The sequence below is a fragment of the Tinamus guttatus genome, unplaced genomic scaffold, assembly GCF_059628265.1.
Source record: "Tinamus guttatus ecotype Peru unplaced genomic scaffold, ASM5962826v1 Tinamus_guttatus_pri_ptg000241l, whole genome shotgun sequence".
Classification (NCBI taxonomy): Eukaryota; Metazoa; Chordata; class Aves; order Tinamiformes; family Tinamidae; genus Tinamus; species Tinamus guttatus.
Genome location: NW_028288775.1, coordinates 311,669 through 331,946, shown reverse-complemented (window position 1 = coordinate 331,946; position 20,278 = coordinate 311,669). Strand labels below are relative to the sequence as shown.

General features: G+C 40.5%; 1 protein-coding gene across 1 annotated transcript; it reads right to left on the bottom strand.

Moving 5' to 3' along the window:
• Nucleotides 1–7,057: 7,057 nt before the first annotated feature.
• On the bottom strand, nt 7,058–19,119 carry CHAC2 (ChaC glutathione specific gamma-glutamylcyclotransferase 2). The gene is made up of 3 exons (XM_088526002.1): nt 18,964–19,119; nt 10,597–10,632; nt 7,058–7,521 (listed from the first exon to the last, which is right to left on the bottom strand). The coding sequence occupies exons 1-3, from the start codon at nt 19,096–19,098 to the stop codon at nt 7,138–7,140; spliced, it is 555 nt and encodes a 184-aa protein (XP_088382128.1). The 5' UTR covers nt 19,099–19,119; the 3' UTR covers nt 7,058–7,137.
• Between the last annotated feature and the right edge of the window lie 1,159 nt (nt 19,120–20,278).

Genomic DNA, 20,278 nt, shown 5'->3' with positions numbered 1-20,278 from the left:
GGTGCCCGAGGGTCGCAGCGAGCCGAGGCGGCCGCGGAGCCGCCGCCGCCACCGGCCCCCGCCGCCGGCCACGTCTGCTTCCGCCGGCGCCGCGTCACGGCCGGGCGGCGCCGCCGCGCATCAACATCCGGGGCGGCCACGCGGCGCGCCCCTCGCAGCCGTTGGAACCGTTGGCGGCGGGCGGTGAGTGTGCGGCCGCGGCGCGCGGGCCCCCCCACCGCCCCATTCTCGCCTCTTTCCCGCCTCTTTCCCGCGACGCTGTAGCCTGCTGGAAACGGCCGTGCCGGGCGCCGTGCAGGGACGGGAAGGCCGAGGCCGGTGCTGCTGCCGCGGACGCTCTCCCTGCTCCTGTCGTTGCCGGGCCGCCCGGGCCAGGGTGCACTTAGTGTGCGCGGTGAAATCGCGTTCGCTGGGGAGAGGGACGTGGCCCTTCAATGTGGAGATACTTCATCTGCTTCCCAAGAAATGACTGCTAGAAACAGAGCACCGCGAAGGTCCGTGTGGCTGATGTCCCTCCTGTGATGCTGAGGGCGCTACTCACCCGGGCTCGTTAGCAGCTGCGGTTATAATCTAGGTGTGAGTTTAGAGATATCCTGCCCTTGAAAATTTATCAGTGTATTTGTTAGCCCAGAAAAGAGGGAAAAAAACGTCTCTTCTAAGGTTCTCCCCCCCCCCCACTTATAGAAATCAGTCACTGTTATTCTGCGCTTTTGTAGTGGTCTGGTTGCTGTCTGCTTTGCTCTGCCCTGTGTTGCTCTGCCTGGTTTGCTGTTTGTGGGTTGCGCTCCAAGCCTATAAGGAATATATATTGTTCCAATTCCTTCGGATAAATCATTATGGAATTAATGCTTTCATGTGAATAGCTGCGGTATTAATACTTATTTTGCTGCACTCCTTTAGAGCATTTTCTTGTATCAAGTAGGAAGCTTCCTCTGACTCCTGAAAATGCAGTGCTTAGGTGGAAAATTAAGCAGTGACAAAGCATGTAGGGTTCTTCTGTTGTGATTCACTTATGTGCCTAATAGAAAAGTTAGGATGCTTTTAAACCCTGATCCATCTGTAACTGTTTTAATCTAAAATATCAAGAGCTTTAGTTTTTTTTTATACAATATTGTTTTATTCAGTATTAATAATACAGGTTTGTGGGAAAACGAACAGGTCTTATTCTCAATAGTGGTTTACACTTGAGAAACTATTTGTAAGTAAATATGACTACGTACTATAGGATCTGTGGGTATTTTTCTACAATGAGGACTGTACAAGTATTGTAACAGAATAAATAAACTGCAGATAATGAGAAATATTTCCCTGAAAAATACTGATACCATAGTTAGTGTTAGGATAGCTGGGGAGCAGTAGGGAAGCTGCGTGGTGATGCAGCCAGGTTTTAGGCCACATTGGGAGGTCATGGCGTGGGTTGGGTGTCCGGGCACAGCTGTGGCTGCCCTGCAGTTCAAGAAGGGCTGTGGGTGGGAGCAGCAATTTAAAAATCACCTCTGAGCAGGAGGAACCTGCTCAGCAGATCTGTTTGGGGGAAACCTCTTAGGCTTCTTGCAGCCTTTTCTCATGGAGCTCCAAGGCCGAGTGTTCTTGAGCTGCTCTCTCTTATCAGAGAGTTGGGCCTGCGAGAAGTGAGTTTCTGTGCTGGAGTATGTTCACTAGTAGAGCACTACATAGGGAGTTTACTGGGACCAGAGCTTTACTGATGAATATAGTGAGTTGAAAAAGACTGCAAGTGATACTAAGTTATTAAGCATTAGAGAACCAAATCTGACTGTGAAGAACTGCAGAACAGCTTTGATTCTTTAACTGGATGATAAAATGGCAAGTGAAGCTTTATAGACTAATAAGGAAGGCACACTGGTCAGGAAAACAATTCTAACTGCATTTCTACAATGAGCTGACTATGGTGTCTCAGTAATGAAATTTTAAGGATAAAATAAATGTTAGATACAGTGCTCAATGGTGGGGAAAAAAAGAATGGAAGAAAAAAAAAAGAAGAAATTTAACAATGATCAGAAAACAATGAAAACATTATTATGCCCCTGAAAAAAATCATATGTCAATTTTGAATACTGTGGAAAGATTTGGTTCCTCTCACTGGCAAAATTAAAGAGGTAATAGATGTGGACCATGTGCAGTATTACATGGGTTATAAAGCTATGGAATAGCTTCCGTATAAACAGTAAGTAGACCAAGATCCTTCAGTCTGGAAAAGAAGGAATTGAGGGAGATAAGACAGATCTACAAGGTTGGGAGTGTCAGAGAAGGGAGTGAGCATTGTTGTCTGCTGCAGTACCAAAACAGGGAGGTATTAATAGAAAGTTTGTGTGACATATGCAAGCTTCAAGTAGCGCATAGTTAACCTGTCTTGTTTCAGCAACACCTTTGTGGTATAGATGAGGCCTGGAAGACTCAAAGAATTAAAGAATGGAAATTAATAGATGTTAGGAGCTCAGTCTTAATTTGAGGTAAAGTGGAATGAATTGGAGGCCCTGGAAGAAGGGGAGCAGTTGGTGATAGGGTATAATATGGGGATATCTTGTTTTGTACAGCAGTCCTTAGCAAACCCTGATAGAATGGGCACTGAATACTCCATAAGAAAAACAGACTATTTTGTGGTTTGGTCTAGGAATATGAAGGCAAAGTGAGGAGAGGATACCAGGAAAATCCCCAGTGGTGGTGGATGAGGACAGCTGTGGATAGTACCCCATCAATTTGGAGAGGTTGGTTTAAGATGTTTTGTTCCTGGCTATTGATCATCTCTGTTCTGTCAGCAGAGATGCAACATTACGGACTTATTTGGGCAAGAGCAGTTGAGTTTAAATAAACTTTTTAAATAAATGACTTGAAGTTCCTATGTTAACTTTGCCCTGATTAGAAGTACAACTTCCAGCTGGGGTTGTTATGGCTGAGATAGAGCTGATTTCTGTCCTTCTGTCCTTCCATCCTTCCTTGGAGCTGTAGCATATATTTTATTTTTTTAACCTCTTTTTGCTTCCTAGGTTAGGAGTAGAATCTGTGCGCAGACACTTACCAGGATGGGAAGGGAATTAGAGTTCAGTTGGTGAGGTGATATATACCTTATGAAATAATGGGATAAAATAAGATAGTCTTCTAGTATTGATGGGGGATGCTACAACCAGCGTTGTAATGGTGTTGCTCTGGCTTTGAAGGCTAAGTTGTGTTTAAAATGGTGGGTTTATTTAATTATTTTCCTATAAGGGATAACCCGTGTGTGATATTTTGAGCAAATGAGTAATTTTTCTTCTGTTCTCAGTAAAATTGCCTGAAATTTTCAGACTTGAAAAGCTTCTTTAACACTGCAAAGCTGTCAGCTCAAGAACTGCATCTTACATCTTCCATTTGCTGTGAAAACTGTTTCATTGATTCTAAGTTTAGGGTAGTACTGTGTTTTTAAGGAGTATTCAACATTGCTTGCTTCTGAGTGACTAAACCGAGCTCTGAAAGAAAGTACCCAAAGGCTCTGTGTATATAGGTAACTTGTAATGGGGTGATCAGCTGCCTGAAGGATTCAGCACAGAATTTCCAAATTAGAGCAGAATAGGCCAGTTCCATCTGATCTTTCTTCACCTGTGAGAAATAAGGAACAGAGAAAGGGCTGAAGAAAGAAAGATGGGAATTATTGTTGGGGATCCTACGACAACTCTGGTGATTACAGACTGTTTTGACTTTCCTTCTCCTTGGATTCTTTCACAATAAGAAATACAAGTTTGTTTGCAAAAGTTTTATGATTGATTCAGAAGACAGGTCAGTTTACAGTCAGTGGCAGTCAAAGGAGTATGAAGAGTACTTATTTATGAAAAGTTAGACATGAAGAAAAAAGCAAGGAAAATGTTGCATATTCAGGTTACAGATTTCAATAGTCACAGAAGATGATTATGTATTTAATAACAATCTGGATATTAAATGGTTAAGTGATCATATACAAGAATATTGGGTATTACAGAAGTATACTTTAATGTTTGCATTTTGATTTTTATTCACAAATAAGAAAAACTGTATTACTGCAGTCTTTATACAAATTTAAATTTTACCGTGCAAGTTAAATTCATAACTTTTATGAACTTACAGCTTTTTTCAGGGCATTTTTTGGGGAGGTTTCAAAAGAGTTTGCAGGTATATAGCTATATACTGCTCAGTGGTAATTCCTTTCCATGTGGAAGATTAAGTGGATTGTTCACATCATCATGGGGAGATGAGATCTTGACCAGCTGTTGGACAAGTTGCTTTTCCTACAAATGGACTTAAACTTTACTGTGCAGGCACACCAGTGAAGACCGTGTAGCATACAAATACAAACTGCATCCTTCGTGCAGAGAAGGACACAGGGCCATGTGGACTACTTGGTGATTTGAATTTTCTACTTGCAGGGAGTGAAATCTGACAACGTGGATGACTCTTGTTTCCTCGGGCACTGTTTGGAAACAAGTTTCGAGGTAGTTTAGTCTGTGTGTGTGTGTGTATGATGAAACCGTCTCTAAAATCTCTACAGTTCCATCACAGATATAGAGACAGTTCTAGTCAGTAGGAAAAAAAAGAACTAATCACATGGTATAAAAAAGGTCGTGTGTCAAGTAATGTAGCTGACTGAGTACTAGGCTTTTGTGGGTGATTGAAGCTATGGGCAGAGTCACAGCTCAAATCCTGTACAACGAAAGCAGGTGTAATAACGATGCTCCATCGTTATTACTGCAGATTGCATGACTCTGGAATCAAATCTAGACTGTTATAAAAATTACAAAGTTTAGAGCTTAAATATAGTTTTAAAGAGAGCTTTTTTTTTTTTTAAATCAGTAGAATTGTTTTTTGCATCCCCTTTCTCTCTCAAGGGACAGGATAAGCCTTTGATGAAAGAATTAAAAAATAATGTAGAGGTTGGACATGTCCATTTGATCTGATTTAACGTTCCTACAGTTTACTTAAGGTAAGCGGAAGACAGGTGTGCACTCTCTCTCTCTTTATATATATTTATAAATAAAATATATATTTTGGGGGAGAGAAAGGTTAGTATTTCTTTGTAACATTTAAATATTCTTGAAATAAACTATACATAACACTTTTGTTGCAGTTAGGTATCCAGTAAACACTTAAGAGTTACCCTTTAAGTCAAGGGGAATAAATGTATGTGCAATGAAACACACTTGTATTAATTAATGTTCACTTGGGTGTTGACTATCACTGTAAATCTTCAGTCTGTCTGTAAAGTCACTCAAGTAATTCTATCTTCAGTCCTCTTAATGACTCATGTTAACTATAGAAACATGAATATTCTGATCATGCTTCTGTCCTGCTGTACGGCCAAATTTTTGGGGGGTTGCTTTTCCACTCAGTTATATCTGTCTTAAACCACCATGGCTCAGTGGAGAATCAAGACTGTTGCAACTATTCCATCAGTTTACAAGTAGCTTGCACGTACTAATTGGAAAATGGGGCCTCAGTTTGTGTGGGAAGAAAAGATGAGCTTCTGCAGTTCAGGTTAGTCCACCAGGTAGTACCCTATCATGCACTCTTAAAATAGCGGTATATGCCATTAATATTAACTGGTAGCTTCTAAATACAACTAGACTATTTTTGTCTTGATTAATGTTTGCTTAAAAGATGCCAGAAATGCAGTAAAATCGTCTGCAAAACAATCTGGGAAAATAAAAGATTTTTTTTTTAAAATGAGTTATCTATAATTTAGATTTAAATTGTAATATCCTACAATCCACTTAACCTAGGTGGCCTTTTCAAATGTTTCTTTTTAACACACAATTATGTTCTGTTGGCTTTTTATGTGGCCAAGTAAAATGAAAGCAGCTTGTTATTTTGATAATTCTGATATTTTCACACAATTGCAAGCACTTAACGGGAAGATGTAAAGACAAAAAGGGGCAAGGTGTAATAAACATATATGGCAATTGCTGATGCAAAATATAGGCTTGCAAGCTACAGCTGAACACATACATTTTTTTCAATATGAGAAAACATGATGCGATGTGGTATTTGAAATAGGACTTTTTATATATTAACATATATAAAAAAGAGCTTGTTAAAGATTAACCTTTAAAAATAACCTTAAATTTTGAGAAGCAAGAAAAGTTTTTGTTGGGATGGAAACCCTATTTACCTAACTTTTTCATAAAGTAAACCTACTAGCCTAAACTGGTGGCTTTCCAACTGCCTTTGGTTGGATGTCCATACAACATATAGAAGTCTGCTGAAGACACAGTTGCTTTCTTAATTGCCTTTTGTCTGTGAATCCCTGAAAAAATGGCTGAAAATTCTGACTTAAAATCTGTCCTCAAAGACTGGCTGTTCTTTATTTATTTTATAGAAGAGGTTACAGCACCATCTAAAGGCAGAGAGAGGAATTTCAGAACATTTGTGCTATATTGTGGATTCAGGTCATATCCAGAATTATTTTAACATTTTAGCTTTATGCTTTATATTAAAAGATGAGGCACCCATATGATATGGCTTATTTACATCAAACACCTTATGCTTTTCTTTTCAGGGGCTTGAAGTAATTAGCCTAGGGAAAGTATTTCCTTGACAATAGAACTGTTTCTCCTCTCCTAAGGAAAACTAACATGCAAAGGGTAAGGTTACTAATTCAGTGGAATAACTTCACTGAAATTAAGCTGAATCTTGGTATGATAAATGCAGTGTATTTACTGTGCAATTCACAATAAATACTTAACATCTTTCAAGCTGCACTGAGTCCCAATCCTGTATTCTTGAATCAGAAAGAACTATCACTTAAATCAAGGGGAGTTCTATCTGAATGCTGGCTTTGATCTTAAAATAACTTGAAGGCTTTTTCTAAACCTGAAATTAAAAAGAAAATCTTCAAGCAAAATCAGGCTTAAGTTATTTCTTTGAGATTTTTTTATAACGAAACATATGATTCAAACCTAAAACACTTCCCCTGCTCCCCTTTTCTACAGACTCTTAAAGAATGACTTTTTTAATAATGAGTCTTAGCTACTGTGTCTTGAATGCAAGATTAAAATAAATAAGATAGCATAATACAGATAAACATGCTTCCAAGTCATATGCCCGTTGTGCAACAAAACCATTCTTTTTAAGATGAAACAAGATCATTAAAATTGTTTTTTTTTTTTTATTTATTTATATGCAGTTTAAGTTTTGGTGTTTTTCTAGGAGTTCCTTTACTAGTTTCTCTAAGGAGAAGAGATGTTCATCTACATCTTCTGGTACAAGATTTCTGATAGAATTAGCAAGTTCAAATAGATATTCTGTGTTTCTTCCACTAGGACCAACTGCATTAAATATCTGTTCAGCAATTTCTTCTAGAGGTGCTGGGCCAAGGTAATTAGGGTTATCGCAAGATCCGATATATAACAATACATCAAATGGTTTTATTGATGTGTCTTTTGGATAGAAAATGACAGTTGTAGTCCTGTAGCCTCCTTTCTCTCTGAAGTCCAGATACGCCTTTACTTCGCATTCTTGTCCAGCTGGCAATCTATAAGCAACACCCCACACACACCCCTGTTGATATAAGGAAAGAAAATCCAAGCAGGATTTTAGAAGATACTCACAAATTAATGTATTTCTATTTTATTTTGGTAAAACCATCTTAAAATTGCATTATATATATATATATATATTTTCTGTTTTCTGTCTTACCTATTTCTTATGTTGTTCAATGAAAGATTCTTCTTCCACAATAAGAACTTTTTATTTAGGAAATCTTCATTCAGACTAATAATTATGTGGCTTCCTCATGTATTTTGATGCTGGAAACATTTGATGCAGGAATTTTGAGGCAGGAAACATTTTTTTGCAATTAAGTTTGAAATAGTAAAAACACTTTGCTTGGGCTTCTAAAGACTATTGCCTAAAGTGATGATTGAAAGAATGCAATGTATTCTCTTGACCTCAAAAATTAGTGCAGTAAATATTAAAGGTGTAAACAGTGCCAAATTAAAAGTAAATTTAATCAGATCCTTTCTCTATTTCATTGCAGTTTTATTTCTCTTCTTTTACTTGTGTGAAGTGAATGCACTCTCAGTTGAACTCAAGGAGAAGAAAAAAGCTAGGAGATGAACCTTTATTTTGCAGAACTAAACTTGACATATCCAGCACCTCAGCAAATACTGTTAGTGTAAATTTCATTACCACTCCTTAAGAATTTGGATATTTCTTCATTGTCTTCACAGATAAAAGCTCTAAGAAAGTACTTATTTTGGGGGTGAATTAATTACATTGCCCTATATATATTATTTCTATCATACAGAAGGAAATCCATGAGATCTGTGTATGGACCTCTTTTAAAGTAACACAGAAGAATGTTGATCCGCTTTACTCATTAAAGTCAACAAAATTGTTTCTTACTAGTATATTATTTTAAAATGAAAGGTGTTTTTTTTCTGTCTATTGACAACACCAAATGTAGATTCCTCCAGCAATTAAGTTGGTGCATATATACCACTGCTATATTAATGAAGACAGAGACTATCTATTGTCTTTCTTTCTAAAACTGGATTTTAGTATTTATCCATGACATAGGAACCCTCCTCACACAGATGGTCTTAAGTGCTGAATTTTGCAGTCAAGGCCATATGTTGGTCAATGGCATTTTATTTAAAAAAAAAAATCAGAGAAGCTGTAGAAGTTCTTTTTTCTTGCCTCCTCTGTAGATGGCTACACTATTAGATGTACTGTGGTTAAGAACAGCACTGGGCAATACCAGATTCAGTTCTTTCCCTCAACTTTTATGTGCGGATCAACTTAAGCTGTCTATTAGTTTTTTGAAACAGTCCCTTTTGTGGGGACATACTTAGTGCTGACAGAAAAACATATAAAGCATGTTGGTGATGGGATTTCATAACCTTCATTTAAAGCAGATATGTACTGTTAGATCACTTGGGTTTTGAGTGTCGGAGGTTGGAGCATCATGTACAGAAATCTGACAAGGAGTATGTTCACCTTTTCCTATGTGGTTTCCCCTTCACTGACAATGAAATGGAAGAAGTTAAAAAATAATTCTCTGAACTAGTACAGGTTGGAAAAATCTGTGTATCACTGGTGAAAAATAATCTACTTCAAAAGGACTGATAGATCAGCATAGAGCTGAGGGCTGGCATTTGTCAAGTGAGAGAACCACTACTGTTGAAAGTGTGCTTTTGGGGTGGAGAGGGAAGTAACAGTCTGCTAAGATGCCTTCAGAGTAAGGTTATATTTTTTATTTTTTAATGCAGAATTAGTAGCTGAAGTTAAAGCAAGTTACTTTTTTTTTTTTCTCTCTCCTCTTTTTGCTTCTCTGTCCATACCAGTTTCTGGAGAAAAGGAAAAAAAGAAAAAAAGAAAGAAAGAAAAAAACCCAGCAAAACTAAACTGGTTTGCTAAGGGGAAAAAGGTTCCTATGGCAACGAGTAAGTCTGCTTAGCAATACAAACTGAGTGACAACGAATATAACCATTCTTTGTTTATATAGGAGTCAGTGTAACATAATGGTGCCCTACAGTACAGTAATCTGAAAAAAACCCCACACCACTTACTAGAAAGGTACAGAAAATCACAATGAGAAACAGTGCACTGTGTTTTGCTGGTCTTGCTAACTGCAAAAACAGTTGAAGTTTACAGTTATCTCTACACTTACCTCTATTTGTTGCTGCTATTTCAGGGAAATGTCAGTGCTAAAAGTATTTTGCTTTGGCTAAGTAGAGATAACTTCAATACAATGTTGCATCACGCTTGAAGTCAACTTGTGGTAGTGGTGACTAATATATTGATAAGGCAGCATTTTATAAATGTGCAACAATAAATAAAAGCTACTCCCAAAAAGCCCATTTTGCTTAGCTAATGGTGTTGTGTTACATGTCCTTGCTCTACCTGTGCTTCCAGGCCACTCTTCCTGGCCTCCTATCTTCTCTGGAGGCTGCACTAGCTGCAGGGATCCACTTCCTTGAGGTGTGAGAAGCCTGATGGACATGGAAAGCACAGCTGCCCACAGCTGCACGCGTGGGGTTGGATGTGTCCCTAGTGCCACCTTGGGCTGCACCTCTTGCTTATGGAAAGAATCCCCTGGGAACAGGCCCTCTTGCTCCCTCCCCAGACATCGGGGCTTACCTCACAGTATTAAGGAGAAATCAAAATCACACTTGGTGGCATTTATATTCTTAAGCATTTTGTTTATGTAGCCACACACCACTGCAGCATAATCTTGGTATGTTTCAATCTTTACTTTAGGCAGCCAAGGTTCTGATACAACTTCTGTCTAATACCAGGATATCTTCAGGCACTATATGCTGAAAGCAAAATTCGGCATCCTTTGTAACAGAATAGCAGCAGGGACTATACAGGAAAATGCTTCAAAACATACATTTGGTAATAATTGACCCAAACTACTTCCAGTTGCTTAATTTAGACTGATTTATTTTGAAGAGTCAGGGATCACTGGTATTAATCCAGGAAATTTTGGGAGAACGTTTGATAAATGTAACTCAATTTGCTATAGGAGAAGCAAAAAAAAAAATGGAGACTATGTATGCAAGTTGGGATGCACTAGGAAGTTGTGTGCACTCTAGAGTAAATACTATAAACAAACCAGCAGTACTGTACCTCAGGGTCTTCAACAAGGGTCACAACTCTTCCAGGCTAGAATTAAAAGGAATACCCTTATTCAGTTAGAAGCTTTCACTGGAAATCATCAGCATCAAAGAAACACTAAAGCAATGAAAAGTAATAAAAGCGACAGTCAACTAAGCCAGGAGGGTCTCAAGAAAGTGCAAATCTTTGGATGATTGAGGCATGGTTTGTGTATTTTTTTTTAAGAAAGAGTTTCGTGTGTATTAGATTAATAGAAGTGATGATAAAATATTCTGTTTTGAATGGAAAATGTCTGCAACACAAGTTAATTTCAAGTGTAGTGATAAATGGGGAAATTTGAGTATCCTTGCTATGTAGGTGCTATTCAGATTCACTTCTTTTTCCATTTAAAAAGCTGGCAATAATTCACGATTACAGAACTATCCTCTATGCACCCTCCTCAGCCACCTTGCTTCTCCTCAGTTGCGCTGCTGTTTTTCATCTCTAGAAGCAAATGATGTATGTAAGATAATAAATATAAAAATGTATGGAAATATTATGGATTTATATACATTAAGCTTTTTACATGCATACAAAAGTATCATTCGTGGTCATAGGAAGTAATGTAACATGTAGAAGTCTGTTTTATCTGCAAGCTAGCAAAATATTAGCACTTATGGCTTAATTCATGCTAATTAAGTATAATAATGTCAGTTACATGCTATGATGCTTGGCAATTCCTAATCTTATGAGCATTTAGCTAGTTAGCTGTTTCTGAAAACACAGGGCAAAATCTGCTAGTGACTTTTTTAATATGAAGCAGCTCTTCCCTACTTTCTTGTTAAGTATCCTTAGTTCTGATAGTAGGACAAATAACTAATCTTTGTTGTCTGCTCTGAGATGGAGTGTCTGGTATCCCGCACAATATTCAAGGCACAGGTGCACCATTGGCTCATGTGCTATTCACTCCCCTCCTAATCATTAATTTCCTAATGATTCACCTATGTGTGTTTTTGTTTGCTTGTTTTTCTCCTTGCAAGGGTATTTTTTTCTCAGAAAACTATCTATAATGACCCAGTTGTTTCCTGGTTATGACAGGTAATACCCAACCTTTTGTTGTGTATACCCACTAATGGTTATTCCCACAAGGCTGTGAGCAGAAAATTTGTCTGTCATTTTATTGTCTGTCAGTATGCAATTTTTCAGTGAGTCCTAGACTGAGATATGCTGAATAATTCTGTGTTTTCAACATATTTGTTACCTCAATTTCTCCTTATGTTCCTGGTAACTTTCAAGTATGTTGCTCCTTCAACTGTAAAAGCAGATCACTTGATCCTAAATCTTGTGTTTTGATCTTTAATTGTGTTTAATTCCTTTTTCCCCCATGGAAACTTTTTCTCTCCCCCCCCTCCCCAAACCTTACTGAAAACATTTTAAAATGCAATCTGTTATCTTGATGGGATTATCCTTGGATTATTTTTGACTCCTAAACAATTTTTTAAATGGATTTGTAAGGCTTCTGCAAGAAACCATATTCTGCTTGAAATGAGTTACTTCCTCTAGATTTGCAAGTGATGTGTACTTCATTGGCAGCACTGGGATTAAAACACACAAACAAACAACAAAACCTTTTTTTCAGAGGACTGCATTGCCCATACCATTAAGAGTCCTAGGAGGACTCGCCATATGCCACAGTGCAAATCCATAAACATATCAGCTCAATTTTCCACATAGCTTTTTTTTTTTTTTTCCTTGACTATTAATACTTCTGTAACTTGTATGCTCAATACTGGTCATTGGGGTTTTGTAAATTATAGATTAAAGAGATGTTCTGTGGTAGGAAAACACTTTCTCTCTATTTCTGTTTCCCGAAATACCTTCCTTGAAAGCCTGAATGTTAAATGAAAGAGTAAGTACTGTACAGATATCATATGTGATGAAAGAACAATCTGTCTGTTTATCTAAGGAAGGAGGGGTTTTATAGAGTCTGTCTTGCATGAAATTACCCAAATTAAACAGCATTAAGGAACCTTGGGCATTGCCTTTGGTAGCTGAGTAAGAAAGTAACAACTCTATAAACTGTTGATTTTATAATTTAAACCCAAACCATCTTTATTGTGCTCAGAGAGTTCTGACAAAGGCAAAGTTGAAAGATCTAAATCAGATGCCTTTGACTAAAGGATTTGCTTGACTTTGTTCTGGCATTCTGCTGCCAGGAAGGCCCAAAAATGCAGCTCTGCAAGGACCACACTGAAACAAAGCTGAAGGTTTGGGGCCTCTCAAAAGATCTTCCTAAGCATTTATAGCTCTTGCCACTATCACCTCTCTGAATCAAAAGGGAAGTTGCTGGGGAAAATTAATCACATCTTCCTTTAGCTCTGTATTTCAATGCAGGGCCTCAGTCGTCCTATACTCTAGAGGCCCCCAGATGTATTCCTGTGTTAACTACGTGTGGCAGGAGGCATTAACCACCACTGTGAAGTCTGCAGCAACAGAAGCAGTAGTTACTCGCTGGCTCAGATATTTATGTTGGAGAAGACGAGCACTAGTGCATGAAAGTAAGAGGAAGGATGGTTTAAGATCCTGAATCACTTTGGCACCTCCTGCAGTCCTTTCCACAATCATTTATCTGCAACGTTTTGGAGGCAACCAGGTGCCAATTTATGACTCTTACAGATTTTTACCAATCTAGATTAAGTACAACAGGAGAATAGCATTAGCATGTTGTAGCATTCATGCTAGAGGCTGTAACAATCCTCCTGGTGAGGAGGGTTTGTTGAGTTACACTGAGATAATGTTCCCTGGGACCCCATCTTCATGGTTAAACAGCTGAGGTGTCCTCTATAAACTGACAAAGGCCTCCCACTGCTAGGCTGCTCTCAGTGGTTCTGTACCACTGCTCAGATGCTGAAATAACTGAACACCTACCAAAAGAAGAATCAATTAGTTTCAGCATCTGGGCATGAAAATAAACTAGAATGAAAAGAAATATTTACCTAAAAATAACTTCAACTTGATTACCTCAAAACCTTTCTCTAAAAGGGAGTTCAAAGTATGCTAATAAATGGGATTGCAGTAGTTTAAAATGGTTTCCTTAAAAGCATAAGCTTACTTAAACAAAAAGTAGCTTTTTATACTTCCTTCTCCTGTGGCTCACTCTGATCTAACAGTAGCCTGTCTGTTTTTTCCACTCACTGCACTACTGACAGCCCTTCAGCAGGAAGAACCTGTCAGAGTAAATGATTATATAGAACCAAGGCCAGCTGATGAATGCTAAAAGTTGGCCTGGAAGACAGACCTAAATTGGGAGGATATCTTTCTATTGTGATATTGGGTAATACTTTCAGTGTCTGATGAACATTTGAAAAATGATACCTATTGAAAATATGCTTTATACTAGGCAAGGCAGTTATGCCTACAAGGTAGAAGGGCTTTAACATGAGATTGAGATCGTCCTACACAAATCCAGACATTTTACCATTTGGCCACAGTGTATTGATCGGCCTGTGTTTCCCTGGCATGGTGTGTGTATCTAGCTGATTTATCTCATATGTGAAAATTCTGTATGAATTAAGGGCCTGACTTCCTCAACATTGTGTATTAAAACATTAAAAAAGAACATTGTGTGATTTAATATACAATTAATGTCATTTTAACTTCACATTTGAAGTTACAATGCATTTTTTCCTCCTTTCTAAGAAGTAATTCAGTGTTTATTTTGCCATACACGTAAGATGCCAGGAGTCAGAGTGCAGAGGTAATTTCTGAAGGGTGGCATTCCTAGCATTTCCTTTCTGAAGAACAGGAAGTGGAGAAATACAGACTAGCATGATACTGCTAACGTCTTTACAGAGAACCTTATCTGCACAGTTTCCTCAAGAAATGCTTGTCTCATTTCACTTTCAATAGACTAAAGCCCTATGTTATTTTTACCTAAAGCTGAATCATTCAGTAATTGGATACATGCAGAATCTTGCAGGAGTTTTCACTGGGATCCTCTAGATGGAATTTTAATCTGCTAGTGACAACACACTAGCAGATTAACACTAGTTTGCCTGCGAGCAGCTGATAGCCACTCCCAGGTGCACACCCGCACAGATCTTCTCTCCACCAGTGATCCTAGAAACAGGGCAAAGCCATGCATAGCTTTCCATGGAGGGATTGGCAGAGCAAAAATGCAAATATCTGATCAATGAAAGGGGGGAGAATCCCTTGTGTTAGTGTGGTCACCCTGCAGAGCAGTGAGCATGTGGATCTGCAAGGAGAAAGGGTTTTGGACTTTCTGGACTTTTGGACTTTCTAGGCACATCTAAAGGTAATTTCTGACAGAGGCATACATAGAACAAAGGATCCCTGAATGTCAGCCTCGCAGTGTTGGTTTCACAGTATGGCTGAGTTTGACAGTTGGCAAGAAGGGCATCTCTAGCATTCATGTGATGTCAAAGCCACGTTAACCAGAGATGGCAGCAAACAATGTATTAGCGTTCCAGTGTTTTTAGTGAGTTCAGGGAATGTACTATGCAATCAAGTGAGCGCCAACCCTAGCTCAAGGTAAGTGGCAAAAGCAGGTCATCAGAAGCGGGGAGGAAGGAGAGTTATAAAGAGAGGAAGTGACAGTTCACTCCCCTGGCAGCAGCATCTTTTAGATCAGTTCAGACCACATGGTAATAATGCTAGCTTCACACTTCAGCTCTTTTACTCTTAAGTGCTGTTTTTGTCATCTTCAGCAGAAGTGTGAAGAAATAAATTTAGTATCTCACGCTAGAAAAGGTCATTGAATAGCACTGCAACAGAGCTTCTTTATCTTATGTGAAACAGGCCTTGAAGCAAACAGGGCATTCAGACCTCTTCAGCTAAAGGCTCTTTAAATAGCATTGTCAAAAATTAGGACTTTTCAGAGTCATACATCTAAGTAAATCACTGCCCCTAAATTTTAAGCTATTTGAGGAGATCCAAGAACTGGATGATACCGAAAGAATTTACTATTTAAAAAGTGTAAAACTAATAGCCTAGGAAAATGTAGATCAGTTTGATATCATTGGATGAAAAATAGAAAACTGGTTACTTTGAGAGTCTCCTCAAACACTGGAACCTAGAAGCACAATTAATGAGTATGAGAAGCTATAAAATAGCAAGGGTGTTTAATGACGTCTCTAGTTAACCATTTGATCGCGGCAGAAGGTGAGCAGCAGCACGAGCACAGGGGTCACGGCAGTGCTACCTCGAGCTCTGCGCCAGAGCTCGCCACCGCTGCTGTGCGCAAAATGCCCCGTTTCCTTTGTTGCGCTGCCCGTGGAATGTTGGAGCAACCCGTGTTTGCAGGAGAGTTTTGTTGTTTTTTAACCTGTTGGCTACTGTGTTATTGCTGGTCTTTAAAATGTACTAATACTGGAGGGCCAATTTCTCTTGTAACCCACCCACTAGGGACTAACTCATCTCAGATGTAATAGAGGTTTTTTAAGGGTTTTATAGTGGAGTTTGGTTGGACTGGTAGAATGAGAAATCTTAGGTCTGTGTTTTCCTAGTTTATGTTGAGGGACTCTCTTGGCTCTGGAAGTAGTAGTAACAACTTAGGAATTGTTGTAGAGTTAAGAGTGTATTAAGTTGTTGATGCTGAGGAAAATGTGTGTTTTGTCAATGTCAAAGTATTTTGTCAAAGTATTTATAAAAAACATATGTAAAATCCAGTATCCAGTTTACATAAATAATAAGCTGTACCCTTAATATGTCTAAACAAGAATTTAAATGGAAGTTGAACAAAGAAGCCTTGGGGGCTTTTTTGTTTTAAGGTTCATTTTATACGCCTACATACAAATGTGGTTCTAGTTATGATCTTGATTGAAAATACAAATGTCTAAGCTATTGAGGGCAAAGTTGGTACTAACCTGATGTGGCCATTTTAGTACATGAGCAGAGTCATTGAGTGTTCCCCTAGTGGATTTCACCTAGCCCAACAGAAGATAAAGCAATGAGGTCTCCAAGGACACTTGCAAAAAAGAAAAAAGAAGTGGCCTGTTGGGCTTTGTTTCTTTATGGAGTTTAAAGAGAAGGACTTTCTCTGTCATGTGTGGTTTTTGTTTTGTCCTTAGCCTAGTTCCCTAAGGAAAGCAGGTTTATAGGATCACAATCTCTTTTCCCCATCCCAATAATTTTTGCCTGTGTGTTAGTTCATCCAAATTCAACAGAAGAACAAGTATTTCACAATGCTTGTAAGAAAACAATCTTTGTAAAGGGATGACTGGTAGGTGAGAATTACCTAAATTAGTGTTTCCACTGGAAAGGTGAGCAATCAGCTGTCTAGTCACCACTCATTACTCTGTCAGCCACTACACTTGCTGTGCCTGTCCAGCCAGTGAGGTGATGGCCATGGCTGACCAAGCAGCAGAGTTTGGAGAACGGAGGTTCACATGTGAGTATAGCAGGTTGGGTGAGATGAAAGCAGGTGTAGTGTAGGAAAGTGGTACTTGCTGTCTGGCTCTTTAGCACAACATGGGGAAGTGTTTTGGGCCTGAAGTTCAGAACTAGGTTGGTTGCATTTGCACAACACTGCTGCCATCCCCCAGAAACATCTTATGGGCCTGAGCTGGCTTGCAGATAACTTGTTTCACTGCCATAAGCTCCGTTATTTTTTATATTAGACACTCAGCTCCTGATGGTACCTGAACCATGGTAATATTTATTGCAGTAAAATGATCGTAGGAAGGCTTGATATTATCTTTAAGTATTGGGTAAGTCCTCAATATTTCACAATACAAAATTAGACTAACTGGAGTCAGAAAGCATCAGTTGTTCTTAAGACATGCTTCTACGTTTAAAAATAATAATAATTATTGCAAGCCCTGCAGAAATGTTGTGAATACTCTTAATGTCAGCTTCCACTCAGTTCTTCCCTATTGCTAGTAATCACTGTAAGGCATTACCTTGGTTCATTTCAAGCTAAGATGCATCTCCTTTGTGCTCACTCTGTATCTAATACAAAGTATGCTGAATATTGTCCAGTACAAAAATTACTTGTTTGGGCTAATACCTGTTTTTGGTATTCAGAGCTAGCAGGGTGTGTGAGTTAGTACCTGCTAACCTAGGCCAACAAGGTGTGCTGGCTCATCACCTGAGTCTCCATGCTCGTGACATGGGAGCTGCTGGGCAGGGAAGGAGGGCAGAGAGGTTGGAGAACAGCTCTAGGCTGATGAGCAGCGGCAAAAGGTCGGCATTTCTGAAGAAGCAGGGCAGAAGGGAAGGTACAGTGCTCCAGGTAGGATGTATGTATAAAAAGGGTTGGCAATTGCTGGTAAATCGAATGTATCTACATTCGAGTTAGTGCCATTACCTCCTATTCCCTCTCTTCCCTTGATTCTTGTTCCATCATGTGTGTATTTATTACGAATGCAGGGCTGGTGTTTAGAGGGGACACGATGAGTTCCCACCACCTGAGCAGGAGGGGGCCCCTCACTGTGCCAGGGTGACTGGAGGACAAGCACGGGGTGATGCTCGTCTTTACTTACTGGGCAGAGGTGCCTCCTGCTAATGCCCGTTCATCACTACAGCGCCATGGACTTAGTACAGAAATGTCAACATTAACTAGGACTGCTGTTCCTTTCAGGAGGAGGCCGCATTAACGTTGATGGTGCAGCAGTAAGGAGCTGGTTTACACAGGTGATGAGCCAGAGTGCTGCTGTTTACATTTAGCAGGATGGCTATGATTTAGCCACGTAATCAGCTTTCCTTTGCACCCAGTCTTCTCACTGGAAGCATATTAGCTGCCCTGACAGAATTTGGATATAAGTGTGACTGAGAGGAAGCTCAGGTAACCTGCTTCAGCACTAGATAGGAGCTTCATATTTTGTAGTAATGTTTTTTTTTTTTTCCCCATTTTTTGGTGTGAGATTTGAATTTCAATCAGATGCAACTGTAGTAGCAGGACAGATTGAGTTACAAAACTACAATATTTGAATATGGAACTTGCAGGGCATGTAATTTTTTAACACTTAATCTATGTATTTTAAGGTGTGATACAATCTAGGATTTTGGCAGAATACATCCTACCAAGTTTCCAGAGCTCTACTACGACCCGCAGCTCCACAGCGGGATTACTCGGTACCAACACTCGGGCTTTGCCGGCGGGCGCTGGCCGCGCACCGAGACCCCGTTCCGCGGGCCCGTGCGGGGGCGCGTGGCCTCCCGCACAGCCCGCTCCGCGTCCCCGCGCGGCGCCCTTTGCCTCCGCCCTGCGGAAGCGCTGCGGGAGCACTGGGAAAGGCGGGGGGCCGGCACCTCATGGCGAGGAGCAGCAGGGGGACGGGGCCCTGGAGCCCCACTCCGCGCGGCGCCGCCGCCCTCGCCCCCTGCGCGGGCGGCGCGCGGTGACTCAGCGGAGCCGCCCGCCCGCCCTGCCCGCCTCACCTTGCCCGGCACGCCGCGGTGGTCGGTGCTGCCCTGCCAGAAGCGGCGGCTGTAGCCCAGGATGCAGCCCACCATCTTCTCCTCGTAGGGGAAGTCCACCTTCCAGATGAGGGAGCCGTAGCCAAACACCCACATGGCTTCCCGGCCGCCCCCGCCCGCCGCTCGCCGCCTGCTGCCCCGGACTGGGGGCGGAGCGGCCGCTGCGCACTCGGGCCGCGCCGGGAGGGGCGGCGGGAGCCGCCGCGGCTGCTGCGGGGCCTTTGGGCCTCTCCGGAGCCTCCTGGCTGTCCCCAGCTGCTCCTGCCTCCGCAGTCGCCTGCAGGTTCTGCCGGAGTCGTGTGCACCCGGGCTCTCTGCCTGAGGGTGCCCTTCAGGAACGCGCCCGGGTCGCTGCAAACGGGCATCATGGCACTTCAGTGGGATTGCTTTTAGGAAGCAGTTGGTTTTCTAAGGTCGCTCATTTTGCTCATGTGTTTTAGGAGTTACATATTGTAAGTTGCCTAATGCTCTCACACATAATGCGTCTCAGGAAACCTCGGATTGGGTAAAAAGAGAGAAAAGCAGTGGGTTTGTTGTTGTTTTGTTTTGTTAAGAGATTTTCCTCCCCTTAAAAAGCAAAGCAAAACTGAAAACGTGTCTCTGACACCTTGGTAGGCCAATTCACCTTGCCTTACCTCCTCAGGGCTGGGTTCCTAAGCTTGATACTCTAAACTCTTCTCAGGTTTCCAAACTTCATGGGGTCTGCAGCTCAGGAATATCTCTTGACACCTTAGGGAGGAAGTCTTAGCTACTAGTGGAGCTTGAGTTTTCCTTTTGTGTGGGGAGGAAAAAAGAAAAGTCTAGGTGAGCAAATTTCACAGAAGAAGCTGTAGCACTTGTTTTCTTGGCCTGGCAAGACTTGGAACGTTGGTCAAAGCCATTTAGATGTGTCTCATTTTCCAAAAAAAAAAAAAAAAAAAAAAAAAGTATTCTCCCAACTCATGGGGTTGACCAGAATTTCATTAGAAACAGATTTGGGTCCCTAGACTATATGGCTTTGAGGCCAGTGCCATATACTTAGACCATGCGTGAGTCTTTTAAAAGTAGTAAAAGATACTTCTGAAATGCTTTACCTGCTCTAGGACTGTACATGCGATATAGTTACCATCATGATGTAATGATACGAAGATGCACGGGTTACTAACCAAAGCAGTTTTGTGTGAGACTTAAAATGTTACTGAAATGATGTGGCAAAATATTTCTTTGTGAGTGGTGCTGCTGCAAGGCTCCATTTTATAGTTCATTCAGCAATAGGACATGCCTGTGAAATGAGGCA

What these genes read in the sequence shown, in the direction of transcription:
- CHAC2 (XM_088526002.1), bottom strand. Translation starts at nt 19,098, where the DNA reads ATGTGGGTGTTTGGCTACGGCTCCCTCATCTGGAAGGTGGACTTCCCC. An exon ending in ACCGCGGCGTGCCGGGCAAG is followed by an intron (nt 10,633 to 18,963) that starts GTGAGGCGGGCA and finishes TTTTAATTCTAG; the next exon opens with CCTGGAAGAGTTGTGACCCT. An exon ending in CCCTTGTTGAAGACCCTGAG is followed by an intron (nt 7,522 to 10,596) that starts GTACAGTACTGC and finishes TTATATCAACAG; the next exon opens with GGGTGTGTGTGGGGTGTTGC.